This window comes from Oxyura jamaicensis, chromosome 10 (genome assembly GCF_011077185.1).
Source record: "Oxyura jamaicensis isolate SHBP4307 breed ruddy duck chromosome 10, BPBGC_Ojam_1.0, whole genome shotgun sequence".
Lineage (NCBI taxonomy): Eukaryota > Metazoa > Chordata > Aves > Anseriformes > Anatidae > Oxyura > Oxyura jamaicensis.
In genome coordinates, this window is record NC_048902.1 from 10,338,640 (window position 1) to 10,365,266 (window position 26,627).

At 42.9% G+C, this 26,627-nt stretch overlaps 1 protein-coding gene across 4 annotated transcripts in view; it reads left to right on the plus strand.

Moving 5' to 3' along the window:
• The window catches only part of MYO9A (myosin IXA), a 194,739-nt gene that overhangs the window by 104,115 nt on the left and 63,997 nt on the right, over positions 1–26,627 (plus strand). For all 4 annotated transcript variants that reach the window (XM_035335640.1, XM_035335643.1, XM_035335641.1 and 1 more), the window contains exons 10-11: positions 11,243–11,359; positions 18,559–18,693. In XM_035335640.1, the coding sequence (XP_035191531.1) occupies positions 11,243–11,359; positions 18,559–18,693 (252 nt within the window). The remainder of the gene's footprint in view (positions 1–11,242; positions 11,360–18,558; positions 18,694–26,627) is intronic.

A 26,627-nucleotide genomic window follows, 5' to 3' on the forward strand; every position in this document is an offset into this window, starting at 1 on the left:
AAGAAAACAGCAACAACAACAAAAAAACAACACCTGTGGTGAGGACAACGATAGACTGGCAAAACAAGTTTTTCTACGATCACATCTTTTGCTTGGGAAGGGCCAACAGAAAGGCAGGATTTGGCTGTTATAGCTAAAGTGCTATTTTTGGCCATGTGTTGTGCTTCACAGTTGGAATGCTGGTACATGGTGCCCGTGAGCTTGGGAACAAATTTCCTTAAGTGTAGCCTACGGTTTCCTCCTCGGGTCAGGTCACATGCCTTGTTCTTGTGTCACTGAGTAACCTATTAATTTATTTATGTACTGGTTCCACTGTGAAAACACGGGCAAAGGAAGACCTGGAAGTCTGAGTGGGATCTCGGTTGTTGATACAACAGACTCTGGGTGAACACAGGTGGAGAAAAGCACTTCTCTTTGCCTTCAAATTTGGCTGCCCGGTGACTCGGTTCTTTGGCAGCTCTCTCTGCTGAGCTCACGATTGCCCCTTCAGTAGGACATCTCTCCTTGCATCCTTTCCTCCATGGGGAGAATTGAGAACCACGGACTTGTTTTCTGGAGGAGTTTTATTTCAGGAAGAGAGGGTATTTTTGTTCCTTTTCTCTTTTAATTTGTTACAGATCACATTTTCTAACCACATTGTACAAAGGCTGAAGACTAACTAAAATCTTTTTAGGAAGATGACATTTGCAACCACATGGCTCCAGCGTGGAGACTGAGAAAATCACTGAAGTGATCTTTGTTGATTTAGTTTGGTTCTGACTGTAACCTGGGTGATTTTTCTAAAAAGCATGACCAGAGCATGTTACAAATATTCATCTCCGATACAACAATATTAAAGACAGGAGCTTGCAAAACAGCTCTAAAAATAAATAATAGCAGGCAGGCTGCAGTTCGTGATGGGAATGACGGGTCTCCCATCTGTCCTCTTCAGTCCTGCCTACCACCAGCTGAGATACAATTGACACCCACAGGAGATGTTGTTGTTCTCGTTTCAGATTTTCCACTTCGTTTTCCCTATTTATGTACGTATGATGACAGGAGGATGAGTAAGGAGGGGAAGGTTATTCCTCAGAAGTCGTGTTAGTACAGGAACGGCGATTTCAGTGGGAACATAAGCGAGATAGAGAGTGGGGCAAGGATGAGCAAATCAACACATGATGAAAAGAGTGGAATGACATCTTAAAAAAATATGTTTTTTTAATTAATAATAATAAAGGTTGGGGTTTCCTATTTGCTAGACTATCAGGTAAGCTCGGAAGGACTGTCTTGTTAACTTGATGGTATATTGAGACAGGAAGACTGTCTCACTGGGCAGAACCACTGATTTTACTTCTCTGGTTGTGGTTTGGATTTTCTGGGAAGTATCTGCGTGGTTTGAACACCTCTGAGCAATACAGGCGGGTGGATGGGAGACAGGCCTTTGGATGGAAGAGATTGGGGAAGGCACTGGGAAATGAGGAGTAGAGAAGGAAGAGCATAAGACGAGTTAAAGTTAATAAGCATTTGATATGTAAGTTGGAAGCTAGTACAATAAAAACTCTGCCTCTTGACAGCTTTATAAGTGACTTAAAAATATCTCTAATACCTAAAATGCTTCTTTCAGCGTTGCATTGGAGAATGATTCAGTGTTGCAATGACATTTCGGTCTATTTTTTTTTTTTTATTGTGAAGTCCACCAAATGATATGCAAGGTCTGGAAAGCACGAGGGACACTTATACCTTCTGGGCTTACTGATCCCCTGGCAGGCCACTCCCTGCTGTCCTCTGGCTTCAGGGTGACAGAAGGAGGTTTATGCAGGTATGTGGCAGCCAGCTGGGAGCTCAGACAACCAGCATTTGGGGCAGCACAGTGCTTAGGGTTTTTTGGGGGATATATTGTTTGCTGCTACATTCATAGAAATAAAACCTAAAAATGAACCTTTATAGAAAAGCTCATAGCATTTCTAAATGAACTTTTCCTTTTTGGTGATTGAACTCCTTTTACATCTGTTGCTCCCTCTCTTCTTCCTGTGACCCTTCTAAAGATTTTCCTCGTCCTTGATCAATGCAAACAAAAATCATAAAAAGCCTTTTCCAGGCTCAAGTCAGCATGATGCATTAACAATTCGAGGTCTCTTAGGAAAAGCGAGCCAGAGAACAACAGGATTTTAATATGATGCTAAGATAAAATATGAGCATGGAAAATTACATCATACTTGCTCAGCCCGAGCATGATATAATACTCCTTGATGCCAAGATAGGGATTAAGCTCAAGTCTGATATCCTGCAAGAGTACTTTCCTCTGGGTGTTAAGCCCCTGTTTTTTTTTTTTTTTAAAAAAAAAGCTAAGGCCGCCTGTCTCAGCCTATGTCCTGTGACCCAAAGCAGAACCACAAAAGCTGCTTAATCTATCTCTCGCCACAGGACGCGGCTGTGAATGCAAACCAGACGCACGACACTTTGGGTAATGCACAGAAAGCGAGCAGAGCAGCAGGAAGCCTTCGTTCTTCATGCATGCACGTGTGACTTGGGACCAACTGAACCCGACACTAGATAAGAGTTAGTCACCGAAACCTGCACTTGGACAAAAAGAGGGACTTAGACCTTGCCTAATACCAGCAGCTTATAGCTTATGCATCTGTTTTGCAAACCTGGCAGACCAGTGGCATGCTGTCCCAGCTTCAGTGAGCCACAGAGAGGATCTGCTGCACAGCCAGGCTTTGTATGCAGTGCTACTACACTTCATCACCAGCCTGTTGTCTTCTGCTCCTTCCCTAGCTCAGCCTCACAGCCACGCGTCTCTCCCTTCCTTATCTGCTGCTCCACTTCAGAACGGGAGTGACAGACCTAACAACTAGTGCCTCAGCTGTTCTGCTGTCCATTCAAGTACCAAAAAAGCCAAATCCACCTTACAAATGTTTTTCTTCCCCGGCCCTCACTGAACAGTAACAGCAGCAGAGATGAACATTAAACCAAGACCTGCTCCTGTTGATTCGGCCCCTCTATGAGATGAAAAGTAGGTGTGTTACGGGAGCTGGCAGTGCTCTTGTTTCTGCTGTTTCTGATCTCGCTGGTTAACCATTGCCAATCACACTGGCTAAGCATTGCCAATATTGAAGTAAAATGTTTTTAAGAACAGGAGGTGATTTATTCCAGCATTTACTCACACATGCAGCATAATTCTGTCGATACTTTGAGTGCAATAAGATAACATATATTTCTTTTCCTGTTTTTTTCCCCATACTTGAAAATTATAGATATTGCTCAAACCCACAGCAGTGATTGAAGGAGGCAACAGCAGAAAACATTAGTTGAACACCAAGGGCAAAATTCAGTGTGTATTAAAATGTGGTTTTTCCTCTGAGTCATCTTGGAATAAGACATTTATGTTAGAATTAGTACAAATGTAATTATGAAGCTGAATTTCACCTTGGAGAATAAATGGGAAAAAAGGGGAATGGCTGATAAGGATTTTAAAACAGACATCAAAACATCAAATTATAACAAAAATCAAATCCTGTATATGATCTGCAGATAATAGCGCTCTATTATTTTTTTTTTTTTGTAGGCTATCAGCAGGTTCCTGGGTTTTACTGCCAAATCCCTGCAAGCAGAAATCAGAATTGATTCATTGGATAACACACAGAAAATGTATTCCACATATTAAAAGAAAAACAAACAAACAAAGCCCCCATAGAGCCACTATAAATATGTATACAGATTGGATTTTTGAGGGATTTCCTGAAGAGGAAGAATCCTGATTTTTTTTTTTTCCTGAATATTTCATTGGAAGCACCGTTCATCCTTGTATAGAAATGATAGGAAGTCTATCAAAGGCCCTAAGGAAGAGCGGGATATTTCCTCTCTTCCTGCATTCATATCTTATTTCCTGTAGAGAATAGAAATCTCCATTTCTGTTGTACACAAGCAGCAAACCTTAAGTGTTTCATGGTGAGTGGCTTTACTTAAAGAACTTAACTTGGGCCTTTACTGCGTTTTACATAAACTCTCGCAAACTTCACACTCATCGCAAAGAAATGTTACCTGTCATCTTGGAACATGCGGTGATTGGTTTTGTAAGTATTTGGTAATCCCAGCCTGAAAGGAGAACGGGTGCTGCTTGTTTTCTTCCTGGAGGGCAGGAAACACGTGCACACGTGTTTGTAGCTCCGTATGTGCTACGGCAGATTTCTGGCTTTACTGGGAGACAAGAGTTTGTAGGTAGTTTCTGTGGCTGTTCTAACAAATTGATTTGGGGAGATCAGTGCAAGTTCTTATGGGGAAGTTTGCACTAAGAGTTGCTCGTAAAGTCGGGTTTTTGGGGGATGAGTGGGAACTTTGCGTTTGTAGAATGCAAGGGCTGGCTACGGGCTTTTACCCTGTGTGAGCAAATAACACCGACAGTGTCTATCATGAGATGCACACACACATAAGGAACCACAGAAAAATGGACAAAGAGGGACCTTGATACACAAAGCACATTTCTAACATGTTTGCTCTTCTAGACCCTATGAATTTGTGCTGGAGAAATGGCATTTAAACATCCTGTTTTCAAGTACTCGTGGCTTTTAGCAATTCTGGAGTGGATGCATTGACCTCGCTCCCGTGTTTGCTTTGTCCCTTGGTGAAAAATGGGGAGAGGATGTAATAACATCAAGTTGACCCAAAATTGCTGAATTATTAACATTGTGTTGACTAACAGCATTGTTCAGCACATCTTTGTGGGTGTTTCATAGTTTTGTTTAATGCTGAAGAAGCAGGATAAGGGTTGCCCACTATTAAACTCTACAGGGTTTTAATCTAACCCAGGGCTTCAATTCAGTTTGGTGCTTATGCTTGCTTTCCAGTTCTGCTTTTTAATTTCACTTCTGATAATCTGAGCCTGTACTTAGTAAGCAGGGTCAAAAAAAAAAAAAAGGCACCTTTCTTCCAATAGTGACCCAAAAGCTGCAGTAACAGATTTCTGCTGTCCAATGTGCCTGGCTTAAAGGGAGCCACTCAGTGGCTGGTGTAAAAAATAAATAAATAATCACTGGATTTCAAACTGGTGATAAGATCTGCCTCTGCCTGTACCCAAGTGTCCATCACCCAGCCTTTTCAGTGCATTGGTGCAACGTGCTTCGCAAGTGATAGCAAAAGCGATGAACCTTGCTTTGCTTCTGCTGCCTTCTAATTTTTGGAGGCTCTGTGTCGAGTGATGCACTGCGCAGAAATGGCTATTTATTTTGTGCAGGCATTTTTTAAATAGAATGTTAGTGGAAGTGTTTATACTGGTTGCAAGAGGCCTTTATACTGTGTTTTTGTTTGGGTCAAAATGTTTAAAGTTGGATGTCGGAGGCTGGTTGCTGTTACAGATATGGGCTCTGGTTTGTTTGGTTTGGACAGAGTAGGTGGGGAGAGGATTTTGAATTTGTCTCACTCTGGATCTCACTGGAGATCGTGGGGTCTGCACTCCAGAAAATGCTCGTCTTGGCCATGGGAGCACTTGATTAAAACCACATCGCTTCCAGCAGGATCTTACTCACTTTTTCTGCAGCAGGTTCTGTTTGCCTTCTGGTCACTGTGCAGCCCCTGGGATGTTGCTGCAGTTCTGCATGACGAACTGGTGCTCTTTGCCTTTAAAAGCCCTTTGGGATTTGTTTTCCCCCACCCTCCATTCTCCAGGCTTTTGTTCCTTTAGGCTGAAAACTTTCTAAAGATTTATGGTTTTGCTGTTCGAATTGAAATGACGCTTGCTGACACGTTAGGTTGGTAAGGGGCAAGGAGCCAGCGCTGGCATCACCGCAAATGAGGGCTCTGCGTGACGGCACGAGGGCATCTCAAAGTCACCCGTGCCTGCAGGGAGCTGAAAATTCCAAAGCAGGGCACGACATGGAGGTCTGACACCACCTCCTCTTCTCAAATGGGTTCTGTCGAGAGTATGTAGTCAAGAGTGGTGTTTGGTAAGGATTCACTGGGCACCAAATGCATCCAGCCCTATAAATGAGTAACGAGCAGAATGAGCTCAGCTGAGATGTGACAGGCTACCTTGCTGCCAGCCTGCGTTTCATTTCGGTGTGTTTGGGGATAGATGTCCCATCCGATTGCATGCTAACAGGTAGATGCAGCTTAAATGCTGGTGCTATCCCCGCAGCCTGCCTTCTGCATTGGGGTCACAGAGCTGAGCTGCAGGACTGCCATGGTTTTAGCTCCAGGATCAAGTCCAGAGTCTATAAAACGGGCAACTTGTGACACTGCAGTGACAGCGTGGACTTTGCACAAATACAAGCCCCAAGCAGGAGTTTCACAATTTCTGGCAGTCTTGGAGCTCTGGGTATGCTCAGGGAGGCACGCTCTGGGGAAAGACCTGAGGTTAAAAAAGGAATAACAAATAAGATTTTTTTTTTTGCTCAGATTTTTAGATTTGGTACCTCCAGTGCACAAGCATGAAAGAGAAGGGTCACATTTGCTCATGAAGCACTACATTTGTGCCTTTTTTTTTTTTTTTTTTTTTTTTTCAGTATTTGAAGCCATAAAATTAATCTGGCTAAACTGCAGCTTCTAGCATGAAATTATTTCCCTTCAACTATTTTTTTTTTGAAGCAAAGATTGTGTCAGAATGAGTAAAAAGCTGCTGGTTTAACCAGGGTTTTAGGAAACAAAAAGGATGGTTCAACTAGGTTGTCTACGTGTAAGCTGCTGTGGTTTCTGAATATGTTACAAGGTGAAAAAAACATTCTGACATTTATTAACAACCTGAGTTCTTCTTGTACCAGCTCTGCCCGTCCCACCCGCCTCACAGGCTTCGACAGTGCCTCACAGAAGCTGTGCAGAAAGAGGGTGTGCTAAAATACCACCCTGTACGTCACCACGTACAGCCTTTTTCTGGTTTCTGCTGTTTGAGTCATTGCTTCTGAGCAGGGCAGCAGGAATTTGAGAGGCCAGCTCCAGGGCGATGGTGCTGGGGGTGGCAGATACGGCGTCTGGTGAGCACCAGCAGACAGAAGATGAGCTCGTATGTCAAGAGACTTTGTAATCTTAGGAATTAACAACCTGAATGTCTACCAATGTGTTTCGCAGAGGCTTTTAATTTGAGCAAATTTGGTTTTCTGAGATTATATCTTTTGCCATCTCTAAAACACAGGCTGCCGCTACCAAGACTTCAAGTCCGTGCTCCAAAACGCTTCAAAGAGATTGTAATTCTTCAGTCTGTCGCCCCTTGTTCATTGTGGCAGAAGACGTTTCCAAAAGTAGATCTGCTTTTAAATTAGCCTGAATCTATTGCCCATCATGAAAACTCATGGGCCATTTGCTTTGGCAATGCAATCTTACGAACAAAACCAAGCATCTTAGTAGGGAATGTCAGCCAGCCCTAGCAAGTGGCACCTCTAGCGTCTAAGCAGCAATGCCTGTAATCAAATATTCTTCCTTGCCAGTCCTATCTGCAGGAAACCTATTGATTAAAACCTTGTCTTCAGTTTATTTCCTGCATCACCATGTTCAAGTGCGTTTGATCTATTTTGTTTTTGAATCAGTAAGCAATATTTCTGTATGTGTGCAAGATGTTGTGCTTGCTTTGATCCCAGAGAGATTGTTTTGGCATTGCATGAGCTATTTTTATTTTGCTTTGTGAGTGAATTTTATGAGTGCTGCAGTGTTAGAGATCTGCCTAAATGGTCACGTAACGAGACATGCAAGAGACAAGAAGCTGGAGATGACATATGCTGCTTCAAAATATCAAGCAGGAATTTTGAGATGAACCATTCCCTGGAAGAACTTCATGGGACTATTTATTTTCGCAATTGCAAAGACCAAAGAAACTGGTGGAGCAGCCTGTAGAGCTTCCATTTGTTTTTGTGTAGTTGAGAGTTTGCTGCAAGCAAGTTTTTTGCCCTTTTTTCAGTTTAAAAATCTGAGTTAAATCAGAAGGACTTCTAAGGTGTTGATCTTAGAGGAGTTAGGTTATAAATCAGTGAAAGCAAAGGAAAGGAGGCTAGGTAGAAACAAGCCATACATACAATGTACTGTGTATTTCAAAGGTTAACATACATATGAGTTAAAAGTTGTGTGCTGCCTTCAGCAGGCCATGAGTGTTCATTCTTATTTCTCTAATAAATCCAGGTACAAACTGTTTCAGCTGTGTATGATGTACGCAGCATTTCTATGTCATGAGCTTGGTGGCATTGATTACATCCGAGCGCTGGCAGTTTGGAAAGAAACAAATTCCATCACTACATCACCCAGGAAAAGTTAAAGCCTTTAAAGCCTCAAATAGAAAGGATGTGTAAGCATGTATTTTACATGTTCTGCTGTATCAGAGTGGATCTAAGTGTGTGGCTTAGTCCTTTCTTGAGTAATTATGTGCAAATCCTGAATATTGCACACCAGGTTGTGCTGTGAACACTGGGGAGGTTTGGGCAGGCAGAGCATCCTTTACGCTGCCTCTCCTCAACAGTGCTACCCCACTGAGCAGAGAAAATAAGAGCAAGACGTGCTGAAGGGGACAAGTCGCCTTGTGAGTTTTCTTTTAGTCTTTCTGTATTTAAAGGTCTTTATGGGCTGACATTATTTTAAACTGTCTGCACAGTGGCATGTGGCAATGCAAAATGAATGCCACAGATGAAAAAGAATTTTTATTTTTATTTTTTTTAAAAAAAAAGGAAGTGGAAGATTTGTTTCCAAAGCAATCCATTCCAGCAATTTGGGGGAAAGCTTGATATGGTGTTCTCGAAAATATAGCAGCTCCTTAACTTGGAAAGAAACAATATTCCCTCGTGCAGTTTATATGTACTTAGGATAGAGAAGGGACTTTATCTATAATGTAGCATCATGCAGGATGAGTTCTGAAGAACAAATACCTTACTGAAGTGGGAAGAAGTGCTAAAAACCAGAGTCAGCTGCAGTAGGTGCACGTCTCTGCAGGTGTTGTATAGTTCAATGCTGTGTGCGCGGGGCCAGGCGCTGCGGCAAGCCTGGGGTGGCAGCACGGCTGCCGAGAGTTATCGGGATTTGTTGGTACAAATGAGAGAAGAAATTGGCTTATAAGGAGCCAACAAGTTTGCAAATGAGATCCATGTGTACATACTCATCCCCTCGCCTCTTATTCTATATACGTTGCTTTTGCCAGCTCGTATGCTACAGCCATGGTGTCTAAAAATAACTTGAAAATCAGAGATTGGGGTTTTTTGTCATGCTGGGGCTCCTGGGTCAGAGCAGAGCAAGGAGATCAGCTCTCTGTCATAACAGGGGGGAAAAAAACAGTCTATTGTAATAGAAAACCATATGGGACTGTACAGAGGAAACAATGCTCTTCTTCATTGGCTTTATATAGAAATGGTTTTTGGTTTTAACTGCATGCCTTTGTGTCGGACCAGTTAATTGGACTGGTTTATGCTGGAAGGATCATTACAGCAGTGAGAAGCGTCTCTGCCTTGGCCTTTGTCCTTCCCCAGGGACAGGTTTGTTTGGTGGCAGCGGGTGACAGTGGCACCAGTTGTTTTCCAGCATTACCAGATTAATTAGGCTGAGAGAGAGCATGGAGGTAGTTCTGCGTTAATCACTGAAATATTTCCCCACATGCTTTTTTGGGGAAAAAATACCCCTTCCATATTGCTTATAATATAAACAAGAAAAATTCTGAACTCCCCCAAGCCTTTCCTTCAGTAAAGGGAAGAGAAAGCAGTTACTGGAAAATACACAGCCCTGTGTGTGTTTCCAGGTGCCAGCTGGTTTCCAGTGCTCTTGTTGGATAACCCCGATGTTTCAGCAGCTCGCCCAGGGCCTTTGAAGGCACCATGCTGGTCTGCAGCACAACAAGCCCGCTCAGCCCCGCTGCTCACATATTTCCATCCTGCCCTTGGTTTTGGTTCATCGCAGTGCTGGTTTGGGAGAAGTGATTCCCCAAATGATTCCTTGTTAGTTGTTGTAATGTTTCATACTTAGCCCTCCTACGTTGCTTATCTGGCAGTATTTATTGCCACTGAGCAAGAGATGGCTGTGGCCACATCAGGCTGACGGTCAACATTGTGCAGAGGCACGGACTTGTGAACATCCTCAGGCTGGCGTGCTTGGGCTCCTGGTACCCCACTTGCAACCTACTAGACAGAGGCCACAGACTGGATTAATTGCACGTAGGAGCAAAACATTGGCAGAAGAGCATGCCAACACAGTTAAAGATGTCACCCCAAAATACTTAGGGGAAAAGAGGGAGCTTTTGGTGGAAGCAAGCTGAGAGAAAACAAATGATGCTACATGGGCTTTGCTCTTTTGCTTCAGGTTGGTGTCATGAGACCACACAGCTCTCATATGTTGGTTAGAGGTCTGGTGGGAAGGGTTTCAATGCGATGTATACAAAGCTGCTGATTTGTTACGGTTCAAGGTTTTACTGAAGTAGTTGTGTATGAACCCTGTTTCCTTGTTTCTTCTTACACAGCAGCTAAAACCAAGCCGTGACTCGATGGTCACTGCTGGTATTGCAAGGTGTTGGGTGACTAGTATGTGCAGAAGCACCGTAATACAACTCAAGGTAAAAATTTAAACCAAGGAATCACAAGCAAAGATAGCCTTTAAGTATGAATTGCTGCTTTCTGGCTTGGTGTGTAACTGCCTGTGCCAAAGCACGTGTGGTGTGGAGAAAAGTGGGCTGGTGACCCTCCTTTGCACGTCATCTTCATCACTGTCAATCGAGAGAAATCTCTCACGTTGTGGTTGAGAGGACTGTGATGTTGAGGCCCCTCTGGGGAAGTGTTAGTTCTCTTTCTAGGAGATTGGTAGTGCCTGGAAAGCTTGGGATATTCAGCAGTGTTCACAGATTTACTATGTGGGTTTCAGCCTCCCACTGGCACCAGGCTGTGCCTGCCCCAACACATGCTTCCACCCTGCTTGATGGTTGCTGTGCGGCATTCCCCCTCCTCTTCCCATCTCCCCAAATAAATCTGTGGTCATCTTGGTGAAGTTAAATACACGTTTTGTTTTTATTTCCTTTCTCCATCAGTGATGGGATTTATTGTGTGATCTCATGCATCATCCACTTGAATGCACCAGAGTAAGCCAAGCCGAAGTCCAGGGCACATCTCATGGTTCGGCAGAGCAGAACAGCGCAGGGATCGCAGCAAACACCCGATGGCTTCAGGACCAGTGGTGTATGCAACATAAACAAAAATAGTAGACAAAAGCTTTGGCGAGGGCGAAATACGAACATTGTACGTGGTTGCTTAAGAAGTGAAACATGTTTCAGTGCAGAGCATGAATCATTTCCAATCGCCCTTTTCTTTTTTTCTTTCAGGCTGTGACTGTGCGAAACTCCATGGCTAAATCATTATACAGTGCCCTCTTCGACTGGATAGTTTTCAGGATTAACCATGCACTCCTGAACTCAAAGGACATGGAGGAAAGCACCAAGGTAACATCTTGCCAGCTATTTTGGCTATGCACTTCAGTTTTAAAATACGTAACTACGGGATAAAACATTACACGAGCTGCTAATGGCAAATTGCTTAACGTAAAGTTAACTTTTCCTCGTGGAACATTGCTGTTAATATTTCGGACCAAGTATATCATTATTTTAAGTGGTGTTTGCTGAGCCAGGAACAGAGAAGAGCCTTGAATAATATATCCTCAAAGCAGCTGGGGAAAAGGGTTTGGTTTAGTCACAAAAGCCTAGTCCCCCACCCCCTCCAGGAGCAATGCCAAGTCCTTCTTCCTTCTCATGTAAGTCTGTAGGACCGTATGTAATCGAGGGAAAAACTGGAAATCTTGCTATCGCAAGGTGTTTTGATGAGTTTGTTCAATAAGAATAATCAGAAAAAGTGAAAAACCTGCCGCACTGGGAGATAGCAAGGTAAGAGACCTCTCTGACTTGCAGAAGAGCAAAATTAGGAAAAAGCTCTATGACGGGAAGAGTGAAGTCAGCATGGTGCCTAACCAATTTCCCAAAGAATTTATGGAAGGGATTACAGAACGTTTCCTGCGATAGCAGGGGCTGGACGTGGTGACCCAGGACATCCTCTCTGCTCCAGTGTTCCCAAACCTGTCCCATGTTCATCCATGCTCGGAGCAGGGGCTGACCCTTGAGAAGCTCTCTGAGCATGTACGTGTATATATGTGGACATGCACTCACGCGCTTGCAGCTCGCCAGCTACCCTTGGCTTGGAAATTTTGGGCGCAGGCCAGCACTGTTGTTTTTTTTTTTTTTTTCTGGGTCGTACATCCAGGCTGAAGCTGCCAAGAGGATTGTTTCACTGAGTGCTAACGTTGTGTTTCAATCATGCTGGAGGACTGAGCGAAGTCGCAGCGGCTTGCAGCATAGCTGATCCTTCATTTAACTGCACAGAAATGCTTGTGGTGATTAGAGGGGAGTGATTACAGACCACAAATAAATGTGTTTGTATAAAGCTTGTTTTTAATATATTTCGGTGACACTACTGACAAGAGAAGTTTTTTAAAGCTGTTGATATCCAGTGAATCTTCAGACTGCATGTGCTTCTTCTCCTTCTGTTTAACGTTTTACAGAAAACATCATGTTCTTCCTTGATTTTTTTTCAAGTCATCAAAAGTTTTGTCTGGGCCATAAGGAAAAAAGACAGTTGTGTATTTCGTGAAACACAAAAGGTAGATTCCTTTGGCCAGGAGATGCATCTCAGATACTGATTGTTTTGTTTAATGATCCAATATTGGTGATTTTTTCTTTTTTCAAATAGTATGTGTTCCATAATATTTACATACAAAATCAGACAGGGACATTACCATTTGCTCGAGATTAGCCTGTCACAGCAGGGTAGAACTGTAGATGCTTACAGGCCATTAGACTTTGGGTCTCAAACTCAGACTAACATCACTGCCAGCAACCTGCTAAAGGTGCCCATGGCTTTGCTGGGATGCACAACCGTCCCTTAACACTGTCTCACTCCTCTGTCCCGCAGGAATCAAGCTGATAGTGCATAATTCTGCTTTTTTCCCACCACTTCACAGTTCACATGTGGTCCTGGGGTTTGGCAACATGAACAAGTAGCTTGGAGGTGGGCTGGGAGCAGGGGCATCTCCAGACCATGGGAAGAACTCCTCTCTGCGAAGGCAAGAAGCCAGCCCTTGGATGCCAACGTTTACTGCTTTGAATGCTGGTGTCTGCCAGCACCCCAAACAAATACACGTTTAGTCCCTGCTTTCTAAAAGAAAAGTGTAGCCTTGCACCCTTCCACAAAAGGTTGCTGACTCCCGATTTTGCAGGGAATGGTGTGCAACTCAATCTGCAGCAAGTGCGCTGGGTAACCCTAACCAGTTTGGCTTTTAAGACATTCTTTCTAATAATCCTGCAGTTTTTGAAGGTTTTGAAAGTTGTCAAATGATAGATTTTTTTTTTGGCAGAGGTCTGTCTTGTGTGGCAGGCATGTTTTGCATAGGTAAAATAAGACTCAAAACCATCTGAACTCAGAGTGTGTGTGGGAGCAGAACTGTATCTGAGGCTGGTGACAGAAGTGAAGATGAAAGGATGTCTATGAGCAGAAAGTCTGATTTCAATGCTTGTACTCAGCTGCCCTTTAAAAGCACTTGATTCCAGCTCATATAGGCTTTGCAGGAGCAGGCTCGACCAGAGGTGTCATTTGCCTGGTCGTGGTAGATCAGGATTTTGCTGGTGCATGGTGGAAGTTGGAGAAAGAGACAAATATTCCAAACACACAGCTGTATTTTCATCAGGCTCATGAAATCCTGCATTGCTCCCTGCTCTGCATGCTGTAAAAGATTATCTCTGTACCCTGTAAAGCCTTTTTGCTGGGGCAGAGCAGCATTGTGCCAGCCACCGAAGCCAACCTCTGTAGACCAAGACTTGGCCAAACAGTTGGTGGTTTTTGAATCTCTGGAGGACTGTTTTGTTGATAGGTGGGAAGAAGACCTAGGACCTAACAAAGTCCATGGCCCCAGGAGAACTTGGGACAATGGGAATGGAGAGATTTTTTATATCCCAGTATGTGTGTTTATTTGTTATCAGCAGTAAGGAGAAGATCAAGAGATGAAGCTAGATTTTTAAAAAAATAAACACTCGGTCATCACTCTTCCACTGTTTTTCAAGCTAGTATTTGAAAGATGTAAATCAGACCTTTGATATCCAAATTTAGTTAAATGTACAGTGAATTATTTTGGGAAAGCACAGTGGGATTTGGCTTATCTCGCTTGCTGGCAGGAATTGTAGTGCATTATTTCTGAGCTGAGTTGTGAATAGTCACTTGAAACAGGCTGTTTTATGCTTACAGCAGCCCTGCTACGTACGGGTTTTGCTATGACTCGCTGCTGGTGTGTTCTCTGTTTTCCTTGGTCTTCTCCCTCTAGCTTTTAGTTTCTGTTCTGATAATGGCTTTTCTCGTGATACCCTATAAGCTGTCCGAAATTTGACCTTTATTAATGAGGTCGAAGACGTTTCTTCCTCATGAGAACTAGATTACTAAACCTCAGAGAGTCTTTTATTTAATTTCCCCTCCATAAATTAGGTTAAGAATTGTTAGAGGTCCGTCTTGCCGCTTAAAATGATGATATAGTACAGATCATGTTTGAATGAGAGACGTTTCTTTCAAGGGGGTTTTTAAGCTTTCCCATTTGGTTCTTGTGAAGCATCTTCCTTTCCTGCTAAATAACCCCATTGTGTTCAGCGGAGGTGCTCTGTAAGTGTTTATGACGGTGAATGTGAATTCATGGCCTCTAAATAATTTAAATTAATCAACTAAGTTCATTCCTGGCTGTCTGACCTGAAACAGAGGAAGAATTGCTGAGTGCTTCATGGGTTTAGCGTGCATCTGTTCATTGTTTTCAGGTCCCAACTTTCAAATTCGTAGCAAATCTCCGCCTTGCACTTGATGTTGTATGTCACCGTGTATGTTGTGGTGATACAAATTGGAGTAATCCTTTTGGATTTATTGGTGATGGTTTTCTATACTTACAGTATTGGCTTGCATTGGAATATTGTTTAATTTTATTCCTTTTCTCCAGAATTTGAAACAAACCCATTTGTAATTGCCAAAGCGTACCTCAGCGCTGGAATGACATCACCAGCGTGCATTCGGGGTAACATAAGTCAGCTCCGACAGTCGATGTTTATAGGTAATTTGGGAGCTGTGGAGCACTGAGCTCCAAGGCTGTCATTTGCAGAAAGCCCTCGAGGCCCCTGCGTAGCATTTAGCTCCCTGATTCACAGCTGTGGCATTTCCAGAAAAGAGCGAGGCCACTTTTATCTCAACTACAGAGTGATTCCTAGCCCAGGGCTCGCACAAATTTCAAAATCCTTCTAGACCTAGGCTTTTAATTACAGGAGTTTTGCTATAGATTGGTACACTGGTGCACTCGTCTGCAGCTGGTCCTGCTGCAGGCTTGCACACTCGCAGGCTTGTCACTGCTGTGCACTTGTTCTCTTTAAATGTTAGTTTCAGTAAAGGAACAAGATTAAGACATAAGCTAGACTTGGGCTCATGAAACCTAAATTATGTTGCATCTTGGCATGATTTCCACATGGTACTTGTTCGAAGTCTGAAATCGAAACTGAAGCATTAGAGATTTTTAAATTGAAAACTCCTTTGATTATTTTCATTATATATTGGACTGTAAACTTAATCCCAGATTACATGCTTTCGGGAGTCTGACACTTTAACAGAGTAATTTCACTTATTCATACCTCAATGGAAATAATTTTTGCAACTTTCTGTAAGAAATGGCTGTATTGGTAGAAGGTTTTGTACTGTTTTATAATGGAAAAACCAATACAACCCTTTTGTGTGTACATAGAGTGAGATTTTAGGAGGATAGCAGCTTGGGAGGCAGAGAAATAGACAGAAATTCCCGAGTTCTTGTTTTCAAAAGTTTGACCAACATGTTGACCTCTTTCTCTTGGGAACTCCACGGCTCTGCCTCCCACACCAGAAAGCAAACCACAGAGCACTGCCCTTGTTTCTCCTGCATGGAAGTGTGTGGCTAAAGCCACACTGCAAACTCCCTGGTTTGGAGGCAGTCAGGGGCTGGGCACAACTGAGGTGAGAGAGCTGCTGCTTTGCCGGTGGGACAACCAGGGCAGCCTCAACCATGCTCATCTTGTATGGCTGCAGTGACGTCAAATACAACGTTTGAGCATCTTACTTCTGAGCTTGTTTTTCGTGGCACTTTCATAGAAACTTGTAGAAAAGGAACTTTAAAATATTATATGTTTTTAATAGGCTTCTTCTTTTACAAGTGAAATAGTCACTTTTTCTTTATCTAATAACTCCTCTATTTTGCTTTATAAACTTACTTGCATACAGCACATTAAAAAGTATTTCAGTAGCAGTTTGGACACAGTAACTTAATCAGCACTAAAAACAGGGGGAGGTTATTTGTGCTCAGCTATTTTATGTTAAATTTTGTTGTGAAAGGCTGTCTGTGTTTAATTTGAAGTGTTCACTCATGGTAGGGGCTTAGCAATGTCCACACAGCATCAACACAATGCTTATGAAAACGTGTGCAGCCGGCATAGGCACTGTAATGAGGACTCTGAAAGTGGGAGCAGTTATTTCTTCTAAGTCTTGTTTTCGGTCGCAGTAATAGAGATGTTGATCTTGAGTCATTTTGGGAGCTCTTTTACATTGTACAGAAAAGCTTGCACTGCAGTGGAAGAGTTGGGGTTGTGATTTACCTACATAAGGACAATACGGATGGCTGATCAGTACCGTGGATTCAAAATAGTCACTAACTATCTGGTGTTTCCATCATCATCTTTATGTATCCTATAGATAAAACAAGTGATCTGCTAACTAAAGGAGATTTTTTTTTTTTTTAAAAAAAAGGTATTTACCTCTCAGTCTGAGGGTTAATGAATGGGTCCATGAACGAATCGTTAGGATGTGCAGGGGAAGGAGCACGAGCCGATCACTCTGCCAGGCTCCATCCTTGGTCCTGAGGCTTCCAATTTCCATCCCCTGGCCAAATGGCTGTTTCTTGCAGGCATCTTGCCAGGGGACTCAAACCTCTGGGAAGCTGGCCAAGGGCTCTCAACAGTCGTCCTTGTAACAGGCAAGGCTGCGGGTGAGGAGGTAAAACCCATCTGGCCCTGGAATAGGGAGGAAAACCTCAACATCGGGCAAGAGGAGGATAAAGGGGCCAAAGACCTTTTGGAAAAATGGGCTAGGCGCACTTGGGAGTGTTCTTGCTGTGCTTTATATGCTTTTTCAGTTGTGCTTTTGCGTGTATGACTGTTAGAACAGCCACAGTCCCCAGAGCTTCAACTCACAAGCCGTGTGGCTTCCCGGCTCACAGCAGCTGCATCTCCTTCAGTTTTAGGTGTCTCTCTGTTTATGGACCCAGCACAGAAGGAATATTTTACTGCCACGTTATGTGATCTGTTAAAAACACTCAAACTGCAGCGTGGAGAGCCTTGAGGGTAGTCTGGTTTACATTTCTGGCATGGAATAACACCAGCCTTAGGAAGGTGGTTTTATAAAATCTTTAGCATAGATAAGACCAATAAAATTAGAAACATGATGCCCAGCAGCTCTTGGGTTCTTATGGGTGGAGCAGAGAGGCGTTTTTCCTCCTTGCTTGAGCTTTGGGTCACTTGACCGGTGCTAATGCTGTTACTTCTCTAACTATTTTAATTTAATTAATTATACTGTGTGAACAGAGCTCTTTGTGCACAAGTGAGATGATGGTTAGACGTGGGAGCTCATTGCAGAGCAAAGGCTTCTAATGTTGAGCTGCTGGAGCTCTGTGCACGTGCCCTTCATGCTCTGTGCTCCTCTTGGAGGTGGCAATAGACTTGTTAAATGGGGACAAGCTGAGTTTTATTTGTAACTGATTATTAATTACTTGTTTTATGGAACAGTTCTATACAGGCTTGAATGCTGCTGCAGGAATTATGCTTACTTCAGCTGCTCTTTATGGAGGCGAGCAAGGTTTATATGCTGCCACATCCCCACTTCCCTCTTCCCCTGTGCTCCTCAAATCCATCTGACAGCAGAGGTCCTGCATTCTCATGTTTTGTGAAACACAGGAACCACGTATAGCAGAAACAGGTTACAAAGAAAGCCGTGAATTCACAGTGATGTCGAACAGGCGACATCGTGTAAAAACCCTTGGTGCACCCATGTCTTGATGCCTGTCTCAAGAAGTTGTGGCAGGCTAGAGGAGGTTCAGGGGAGCGCTTTGGAAGGCTTACAGCTGGGCTGTGTTTACTCAGACACCCTCTATCTATCTTGTAAGCCTGTTTCTATGCACTGTCTTCATGGTGCGAGTTTTTTTTCCAATCCTACCCTAATTTTCCCCCAGACTGCTATATTAGATCCAATAGAATAACCTGGAACCGGGTTCAAGTTTCTTCAGATGGCAATTTTTCCATAAATAATCCCTGAAAGGACTTTTATTTTAGAAAAAGGCCATCTGTCCAGACATTTAAAGTTGCATGTTGTCTCTCTGATGTAAGTGAAGTCTTCCAGATGGTGTAATATTAACAGTTCCAATAAAAATTAAAAGTCCTGCTATTAAGTATATTTAACTATGTTTATATGCCTTTGATGATATACTGCATACAAATAATGCATTTACTTTGGGTGTCGTCGTTTTTTTTTCTAAACTGCATTCTTATTTTCCTTCCAGACTTTATCCATTGGAGTTCTTGATATTTTTGGGTTTGAAGACTATGAGAATAACAGTTTTGAACAATTCTGCATTAACTTTGCCAACGAGCGCTTGCAGCACTACTTCAACCAACACATCTTTAAACTCGAACAGGTAGGTCTGTAAATATTTACTCTGTAATGCAGTGAGCCTAGGCATGAATTTGTGGCACAAATGGACCCAGAGTTCTTCAACTGTCTCATTAATTCCTTTGTGTTAAAAGGTGGAAATTATTCATATTTACCTTCTATCATCATATTTTTTATTTATCAGGTTACTTACTGCTACCTGTAAGGTAAAATCCAGAGATTTGCTGTTGCCAATTAATGCTTGCTTTCCTGGCCCTTTGTGAGTGCAGAACAGAAGCAGACCCAAACGTCATGGAGACCTGAACTGTTGTTGTTCTGTCTCTTTATTATACGCTCGGAGGATTTGTCAATGAGCAATTTATTTCTTGCCTTTGTCTGGACTTGCTGCTGTATAATTTAATATCTCATTTACTATACGTCTGCACGTATTCAAAATTTAACACATCCTGCAAGGTCGGACTTGAGATCCTTCTGATAGCAGTGTCACGTTAGGAGAGGTTGAACTTTAAGCTTTACTTTAGGTTCGTCAAGACTGGGTGTTTCTTTTCAGCCTCAGATTAATGGGCTGTAAGAGAGATGACAAAAGTACAGGCTATAATTTAACAGGTAACATGTACCACAAAATGACATAGTTTCTCAATAGGGTGAGAGGAGGCTTTTCCAAACATCATTTGTTAGTTACTAACAAGCAGGACATGACAACTGCTGAAGTACATGTCATTTTTTGAATGTGCAATGCATAATTGTGCTGAATAAAAGGCAGTCTGTCTTCCGTAGTGTCCTGCCTCTGACAATGACTGATAGGAGATGCGTTGGGAAGAATTACATATATATATATATATATATATATAAAGAAATATTTAAAAGTACAGTAAATGTTATAGACCTTCAAAATGCCTTTTTTCTTTCTTTCTTTCTTTTTTTTAATGCCAGTCCACATGCCCTTCTTTCAGGTGAAATTCTTCTTTGGGTGGGGTCAATGGAAATCCTCCTTATCGTTAGTTTCAGCAGAGCTGGTATTTGATGAACTGCACTCTGCAGCCTGAGTCCAGCTGAGATCAGAGAATTAAACCAGCCCTTCCCAGAAACTCTGATAGCTTTTCTTTGGGCCCCTGCATTATAAGAGATAAGCAATACAAGAGATCTGGAAAGCCAGAAAAGGGATGGGCATACAGGAAGGGCAAAAATGAGCAATGTAGCTCCAGATGGATCATTTGCAGGCTGTTTGCTGCGGAGTTTGACCCTTCTGTCTTAGCTCTCTTCATCAAGAAGATGGAGTGGAGCTACTAAACATTTTATTTCAGTTTTGTAGCTGGTTCTTTATATTCTGGTGCCCCCTTCGATGGATGCTGTGAGAAACTATTCAGGAAACCTGACTGTACTTCTGGGAAACAGGTCTAGGTTACAATTAGCCACAATAAAAGAGCAAACTAAAAGACTGCTGCAAAGTCAATATAGCTTTTTTTTTTTTTTCCTTTTTTTTTTTTTTTTTTTTTCTTCCTGTGAAGGTAACCAATAGACCTTCTAGAAGGGATTTGGATAGGGGAGGACCCTTCCTGAAAGCTGAAGGGAGGATACACATTGGTGAGGTGGGATTCCAGGGCAGTTTTGGGAGCAAGCTGAGATGCCAGCATCCCTAAGGAATTCCTGTGTTCGGGCTGGGAATTCTTAGCAGGTCAGCACTCCTTCCTGGGTCTGGGGTATATACAGAGCTCCTGACGGCAGCAGTTTGGTGGAAGGAATGTGCCTCTAATTCTCCTTGGGCCAGCTTATAACCAATGACCTAATTAGCTTTCTACTATAAATCCGTCAAGTGCATGAAGTCATTGAAGTCCATATTTTCTATATGGTTCGAGAGGAACAGTTTCAGGGGCATCTGTTTCCCAAGTGCTCATTCCAATTCTTAATGCTGGAGCACGTCATTTGTAGTCTCTGCCAGTGGAAAATATGCTCATCTCTTCATTTTTTGCTTCCTGCAAGTATAAATACACTGCACAGCCGCATGAGTGCTAATTCCTGGTTGACTTTCGCAGTTAAATCATTTTCTCTTGTTCTCCTGGGGGTTATGTGCTGCATGTAGAGGAATGCATCTGATGAGAAGAAAAGTTTTGAGACACATTCAGATTTTGGGACTTGAGAACATCCTTCCTTCCTCGTTGTCTCAAAGATTAATCTGCTTTTTAATAATAATAGCCAGCCTACAAATGAAGACGGGGTAGTTAATATTATGTTTCAAGACAGCAAAGTAGTTGCATTACCTTGAGCTGCAAATGTCTGAGATATTTGGTGCTTGCAAGGATTTATTTAATGTCTTCTGTGCTGAAAAACTAGCGGGGTTATTGGTGATGAGCAGGTGTCCTCTGCTTCCACAGAGAGGCTTCTTGTATCTTCAGAGCTTCAGGAGGTGGCAGACAGCATTACCCAAGCTATTTGGACATTTCTGCCAGAAGAAAGGACAAATTCAAGTAATCCACAAGGGTTTTTCTTAAAGTTGTAGTAGAATTTGTGTGCAAGAATGGTATTTAGCAATGATGTAACTGTTGCTATGACATACCCCTTATGTTATGGAAACCAGAATCCCCACCGCAAAGTGATCTAGCGCAGACATGGGATTATTTTAGCCTTATTTTCTTTTTTTCCTTCTATGATTCCTGGTGAAACCTAACACAATGCGCGTTGCGAATCTTTTTTTAAACCGTCTGTCTGAAGACAGCGCTATTTCCAGCTGTTTGCAAACAACCATCCGAGGCATCCTCCGGCCGTCTGTCTTCAGCCTGGTGCCTCTGTCAGCGTGGCCGCGGTTGTGCTGCGCGCCGGGAGCCTGCTCCAGGCCGAGGCAGATGCAAAGACCTCATCGACAGCCAGCTCCTGGCCGGATAGCTAGGGAAGACCCGGTGATGATTCACGACGCATGGCAATGCGCTTTAGCAGATGACAGCAGAGTACAGGAGAGACCAGCGCTAACCACGCGGTGAAGCCTGGGCTCATAAATTCTGGTATATTTGTGTAGGCAAACTCATGGATTCAGAAGGGTAATGATTTACAGACAGATTGTTATTGCAGGAATGCCTCACCATTTAGCCGGGGTGGTTTTCTCCTTCCCACGTGCCCCGCAGAGCAGGTCGGTGGCAGCAGGCTGTTTGAGGGGCTGTGCTCTTGCCACTGGTGGCTGCTAGGGGTGCTCCCGCAATTGGTGCCATGCCCTCTTTGGGTGACAGAAGGATGTGTGTCCTTCGGAAGGCTCCTTGCAAAGTGAGGACGTGGTTTGCTCTTCCAGATGGCCTCCCCCTGACTGGTGTGGCCCTAGCATAAGGCCAGACATCCTCACGGTGCTTCATCTCATTAGCTGCCCTCAGAGCATCTCGCCTCTGCTGCAGAACTCTACTCTGAGTACCAAGTTTTCAGATCCTTGGCGCTTACAGGGCCAGGAACGCAGGGGTTTATTTCGTTATGTATCCCGTGCTGTCCTGATGGTTAGGCAGCCTTCTGGTACTCATTGTTTTGGCTCACCCCCACCCTCCTCTTCCTGTTTTCAGCTGATTTTTTGCAAAGTTTGAGAAGTCCTGCAGCTTTCCATCCCACGGGCATTGCTGCTGAAAATTCTCTGCCTAATTTTCTACTTTGCGGCTTGTTTACATGCCAGATTTCAATTTCGAGGACATCCTTTTATTGTTTTAAAAATTGATGAATAACTGAGGTTGAGCCTCAAAAAAAAAAAAAAAAAGACTTGGAGCATGATCAACTGGCATGTGCTCAGGTGTTGAGCAAAGTCTATTTTCTGGCACAGTCCCTGGTGAGTTTGATGTCCCAGCCAGCTCACACAGAAAAACTTAATTTCATAAAGATAACATGTCCTGCAAAATGTTTGCTCAGTCATCTAAAGCTCTGCAAATATTTCCAGAGGTATAGAGGTTTTACTGTTGCTGGAAAATAGGTAGAGAAGGCTGACAGTCCGGACTATATCATGGATGATGTACCAATTTGTTCATCATGGTGGGACTGAATTAAAAGAGCAAAAAACAACAAAAACAACAACAACACACACACACACACAAAAAAAAACAAACATAAAAAAAACCAACAACAACAAGAAACAAACACGCAAAAAGCCCTGAATTTGTTGCAGGATGTGGTGATACGCAGTTTATATGGTCTGTGAAACGTCTGTAGCCATGGTTATCACCTGCAATGTTTTAAAGCATCTTGGATATTCAGGATTTCTCATGCAGTTCCATTTCCCAGCAGCCTTCCATGCATGTCATTTAGGGAAAAATAAAAAAGAAATAACTAAAGGCTCTTTCTCCTATTGTGTGGAGGGCTTTTTCCCTTCCCTCCAGTGGCTCATCGCATCGCTTAGGCATGAACGTATTTCATCTTTATCGTGGCCGGAGACAAGAGGCGACCATCAGAAGTGAAGCATCGAGCGCTGGGAGGCTGGGTTCGGGTTTCTGTTTTCATTGGAGATGGGCTGGCGGTTGCTCGCTGAAAAATGCTGTGCTCAGCTCTATTCCACATGACACGCAGAGAAATAACAAGCTGCAGAAGTTATTGATTTATTATTTGGAAATATGCCATCCTACATAACTCACACGTGGAGGGGGAAAAAAAGAATGCTTTGACTTGCTTAAATGTTATCTTCAGAATAGGAAGATTGAAAGAAACCTGTCTCTGTCTGCCACCAGGCCTCTAGAATGTTTTCTGTGGCCAGGCCCCTCCTGGGACAAGAGGAGCTGGGGTCTGCAGGGGCTGCATTGGCCACCGGCCCCTCCCCAAGCTCCTTCAAGCAATGAGCATGTGCTGGATGCGGTGATTCACTTCTATTTTGGCAAAGGTCCGAGCAGGAGAGGGGCAGGGGAGAGCTTAGGGTTGGGGGTAGCACAAAAAATGTTTGGAAAAGCATATTTTGATTTTATTAAATTTGCACAGCAGCATCCTAGGTAGGCAAATTGGAAAATGTGCTTAAAATATTATTAGAACATGTTCTGGGAAGCACTCATGGGGTGATGTAGTGGTGTAAAAGACTCCAAGGCTTTTTGCATCTTTTCTACACTAGGTCTAGCTATCCATAAGAAACAGTTTGGGGTGCTTTGGGTTGTTTTTGTCCTTGTTTTTTGATTCCTTGACGCTTGCTTAAAGCCCAATGTAGGGAAGTACTTGTCTGTGAAGCCCACTAAAGATTTAGTTTTTTGTGAACGCATCGTTATGGTTGGCCGTGTAAAAGTCATAAGGTAAATGCACCAAGAGTTACAATTTGCAGGCTGGGGAGTGTGTTAATTTTTAGGCTCAGGCTCCTATTTTGGTTAGGAGAAAGAGAGAAGCAGAAATGATTTGGAATTCAAACAACAGAAGGACCAAGCCTCTTTAAAAAGTAAATTAAAAAATGCTACTGTACTGATATTATGTGTATTATGCAACAGAGACAAGAATAGGTATTAAAAAAGGACCAAATAAAGATGAAAAAAACACTATTCTGTAACTTTTATTTTATATTTAATGGTACAGAAGTATTTTCTTTCCACACCCCAATGAATTGCTTTGTACACTCTGCTTTGGAGAGCACTGATCTCAGGTGCTTTGGGTCCAAGCCCTGAGTCTTTGACCAGAGCTGTGGTTATAGGGAAATTCTTGCACATTCTCTATACCTTTCAGTTAGACTAGGCAAGGATTTAATGAAATATTTGATTATTTCAGCTAAAAATCACTAGCAAGTATCTGTGAACAACGGCTTTTCTTAAAAAGTCTGGATGCATCTTGGCGAATTTTCCTAAGCAGGTTGGGGATCCAACAGGTCCAACGTGAGTGCCCTACTTTTTGGGCAGGATGATGAGCGAGGAAACGCTGAAAGCAGAAAGCCTCTGAAATATTTTGGTTTGTCTGAAACAATGCCTTATCGAGGCAGGAATGGCTGGTCTGCTACATGTGAGATTCCTGCCTGGACAGCTGGCTTGGCACCGTAACAAGATTTTATGGGGGCAGCCTAATATGACTTTTGTAACAGGGAGAGCTGTGAGCCCACTGCAAGAGTAGATGTATGTGAGGGGAAATGGGAGAGCACGTATTTATTGACACAAGGGGAAGGTGGCATTTAGCCATGGTTCCCCTCACAGTGTCCAGGCCTGATGGTGAAAACCATCGCTGTATGCTTTTTTTCCTCTATGGTTTCAATACAAGTTACCCCCATATTGTGTGGCATCATCAGACTCTTGCTTTACCTGGCTGTAGGGACAGAGTTGGGAAAAAGGATGCTAAAGGAGTGAGCGGGACTGTGGCAATGTGTGTTTTGCAAGCTGAATGATACAAACACAGTTTTCCATCTTTTGAGAGCAAAATGCAATTTTTGAGCAAAACCATCTGTTGCCACTAGTGTAGGAAACTGATATGGGCTCATATGGAGAGCCTGTATGCCACAAAACCCTGGCTTCAGATTGGGTTAAATAACGGAGAACCCAAGGGCATCAGCTTGTGCTCGTCGGCTGCTGGTGATGCTGCTGGTTGGAGTTCAGGGCACGATGTTTGTGTACAAACCCTGGCAGTTATTTCCCTGTGATTTTCTAATTGTGATTTAATGACAGCTCAGTGTTCATCTCAGGTGCTTTGAATCCAAAATGGTAATTCATTTTTTTTTCCCTTGAAATAAAAGTAGCTTGTTCTCTTACAAAGATCCCATGGGGATTTGATGTCTCCAATGCAAAACCACGCGCTGCATGTAAGCAGGCAAGTTTTTGTAGGCACCCAAAGGCATGATGACTTGGTTGTTTATAGCTTGAATGGTCCACAGTGAAGGTTGTTTATCAGAACCCCTGCATCACCAGATGGTGTCATTAAAAATAGCATGGTTTATAAACCTGTTTATAGATGGTGTATTTATACAGCATGTGGATATGTATTTATATATGCTGTCTGTGGGCGCTTTTAAAAAAATGCTGTGTGTATAAATTCCTTTTCTACTTAGCTTGAGAACAAACAAAAAATACTTGGCGAGCTCCTAAATGAAGCATTGGCATCGTCAGCCTTGGCATGCGCGTCTGGAGGGGCGTCAGGAACTCGAGGCATCTGTGTCATCTGCCGCCCGCGGCCGTGGGTCTCCTTCGTTCGGGAGCTCACTCACAGTGAGGTTTTCCCATCTTGAAGATTTGTTGCCTTGAGGTCATTTTAATGAACACGTTGCACTGGGATGATTTTGCTTCAGTCCTGTGTCGTAGAAGATGGACTTCAGGAGCTGTAGCTACCTTTGCTAGCCCTTCCATAGGACAGCTTTTGGCTCTTCTGGTTTGCTTTGTTATCTGTCAGTGATTTTGCAGGAAAGGCAGTATTTTAAAATATATTTAAGTTTTTATAATGTAAGCAAAAAGTGCAGGACTGCTCAGGAGCAACAGCATTTAAAGCTGTAATCCCATTTCCCCCTTGAAATCCATCCCACTGGAATTAGTGACAATAAATAAGACTTTTCATGAATCCTTACTCACTTAGAGGAGAACAAAACCTTTTAGCTGCAAAGATCAAAGTTCCTTTTAAAAAGCGTGGGATTGCCAGGGATCAGAGCGAAGTTTCTTTTACCTGGTTTGGTTTCCCCTGAAAAGCTTTTTCTTTTGCTGGGTCCTTCCAAGTCCCAGCTGATGCTCTCTTGTCGGACACAACCACAAAAGCAGCAGCACAAATATATTGTGAAATTCCAGAGCGACATATCCAGAAAGTTCCAGAGAGGAGCTTTTAAGGAACCTTTTAAAAGGTTTAGCTCATTTAGTGTATCATATAATGCTGACCTATTTTGATGTAATTTTTAGAAAAATAATATTATGTTCATTCCCAGAAGCTTTCCATATAGAATGAAAAATAAGGATTCTGTTCCAGTATTTGTAGCGGGCTCTTTTAGGTGTTTCATCTTTTTCATCCATTAGAATCTGCACAGCTGATGGGTTGTTATCGGGTAAGCAATCAAGAGAAGCAGATGAAATGCTT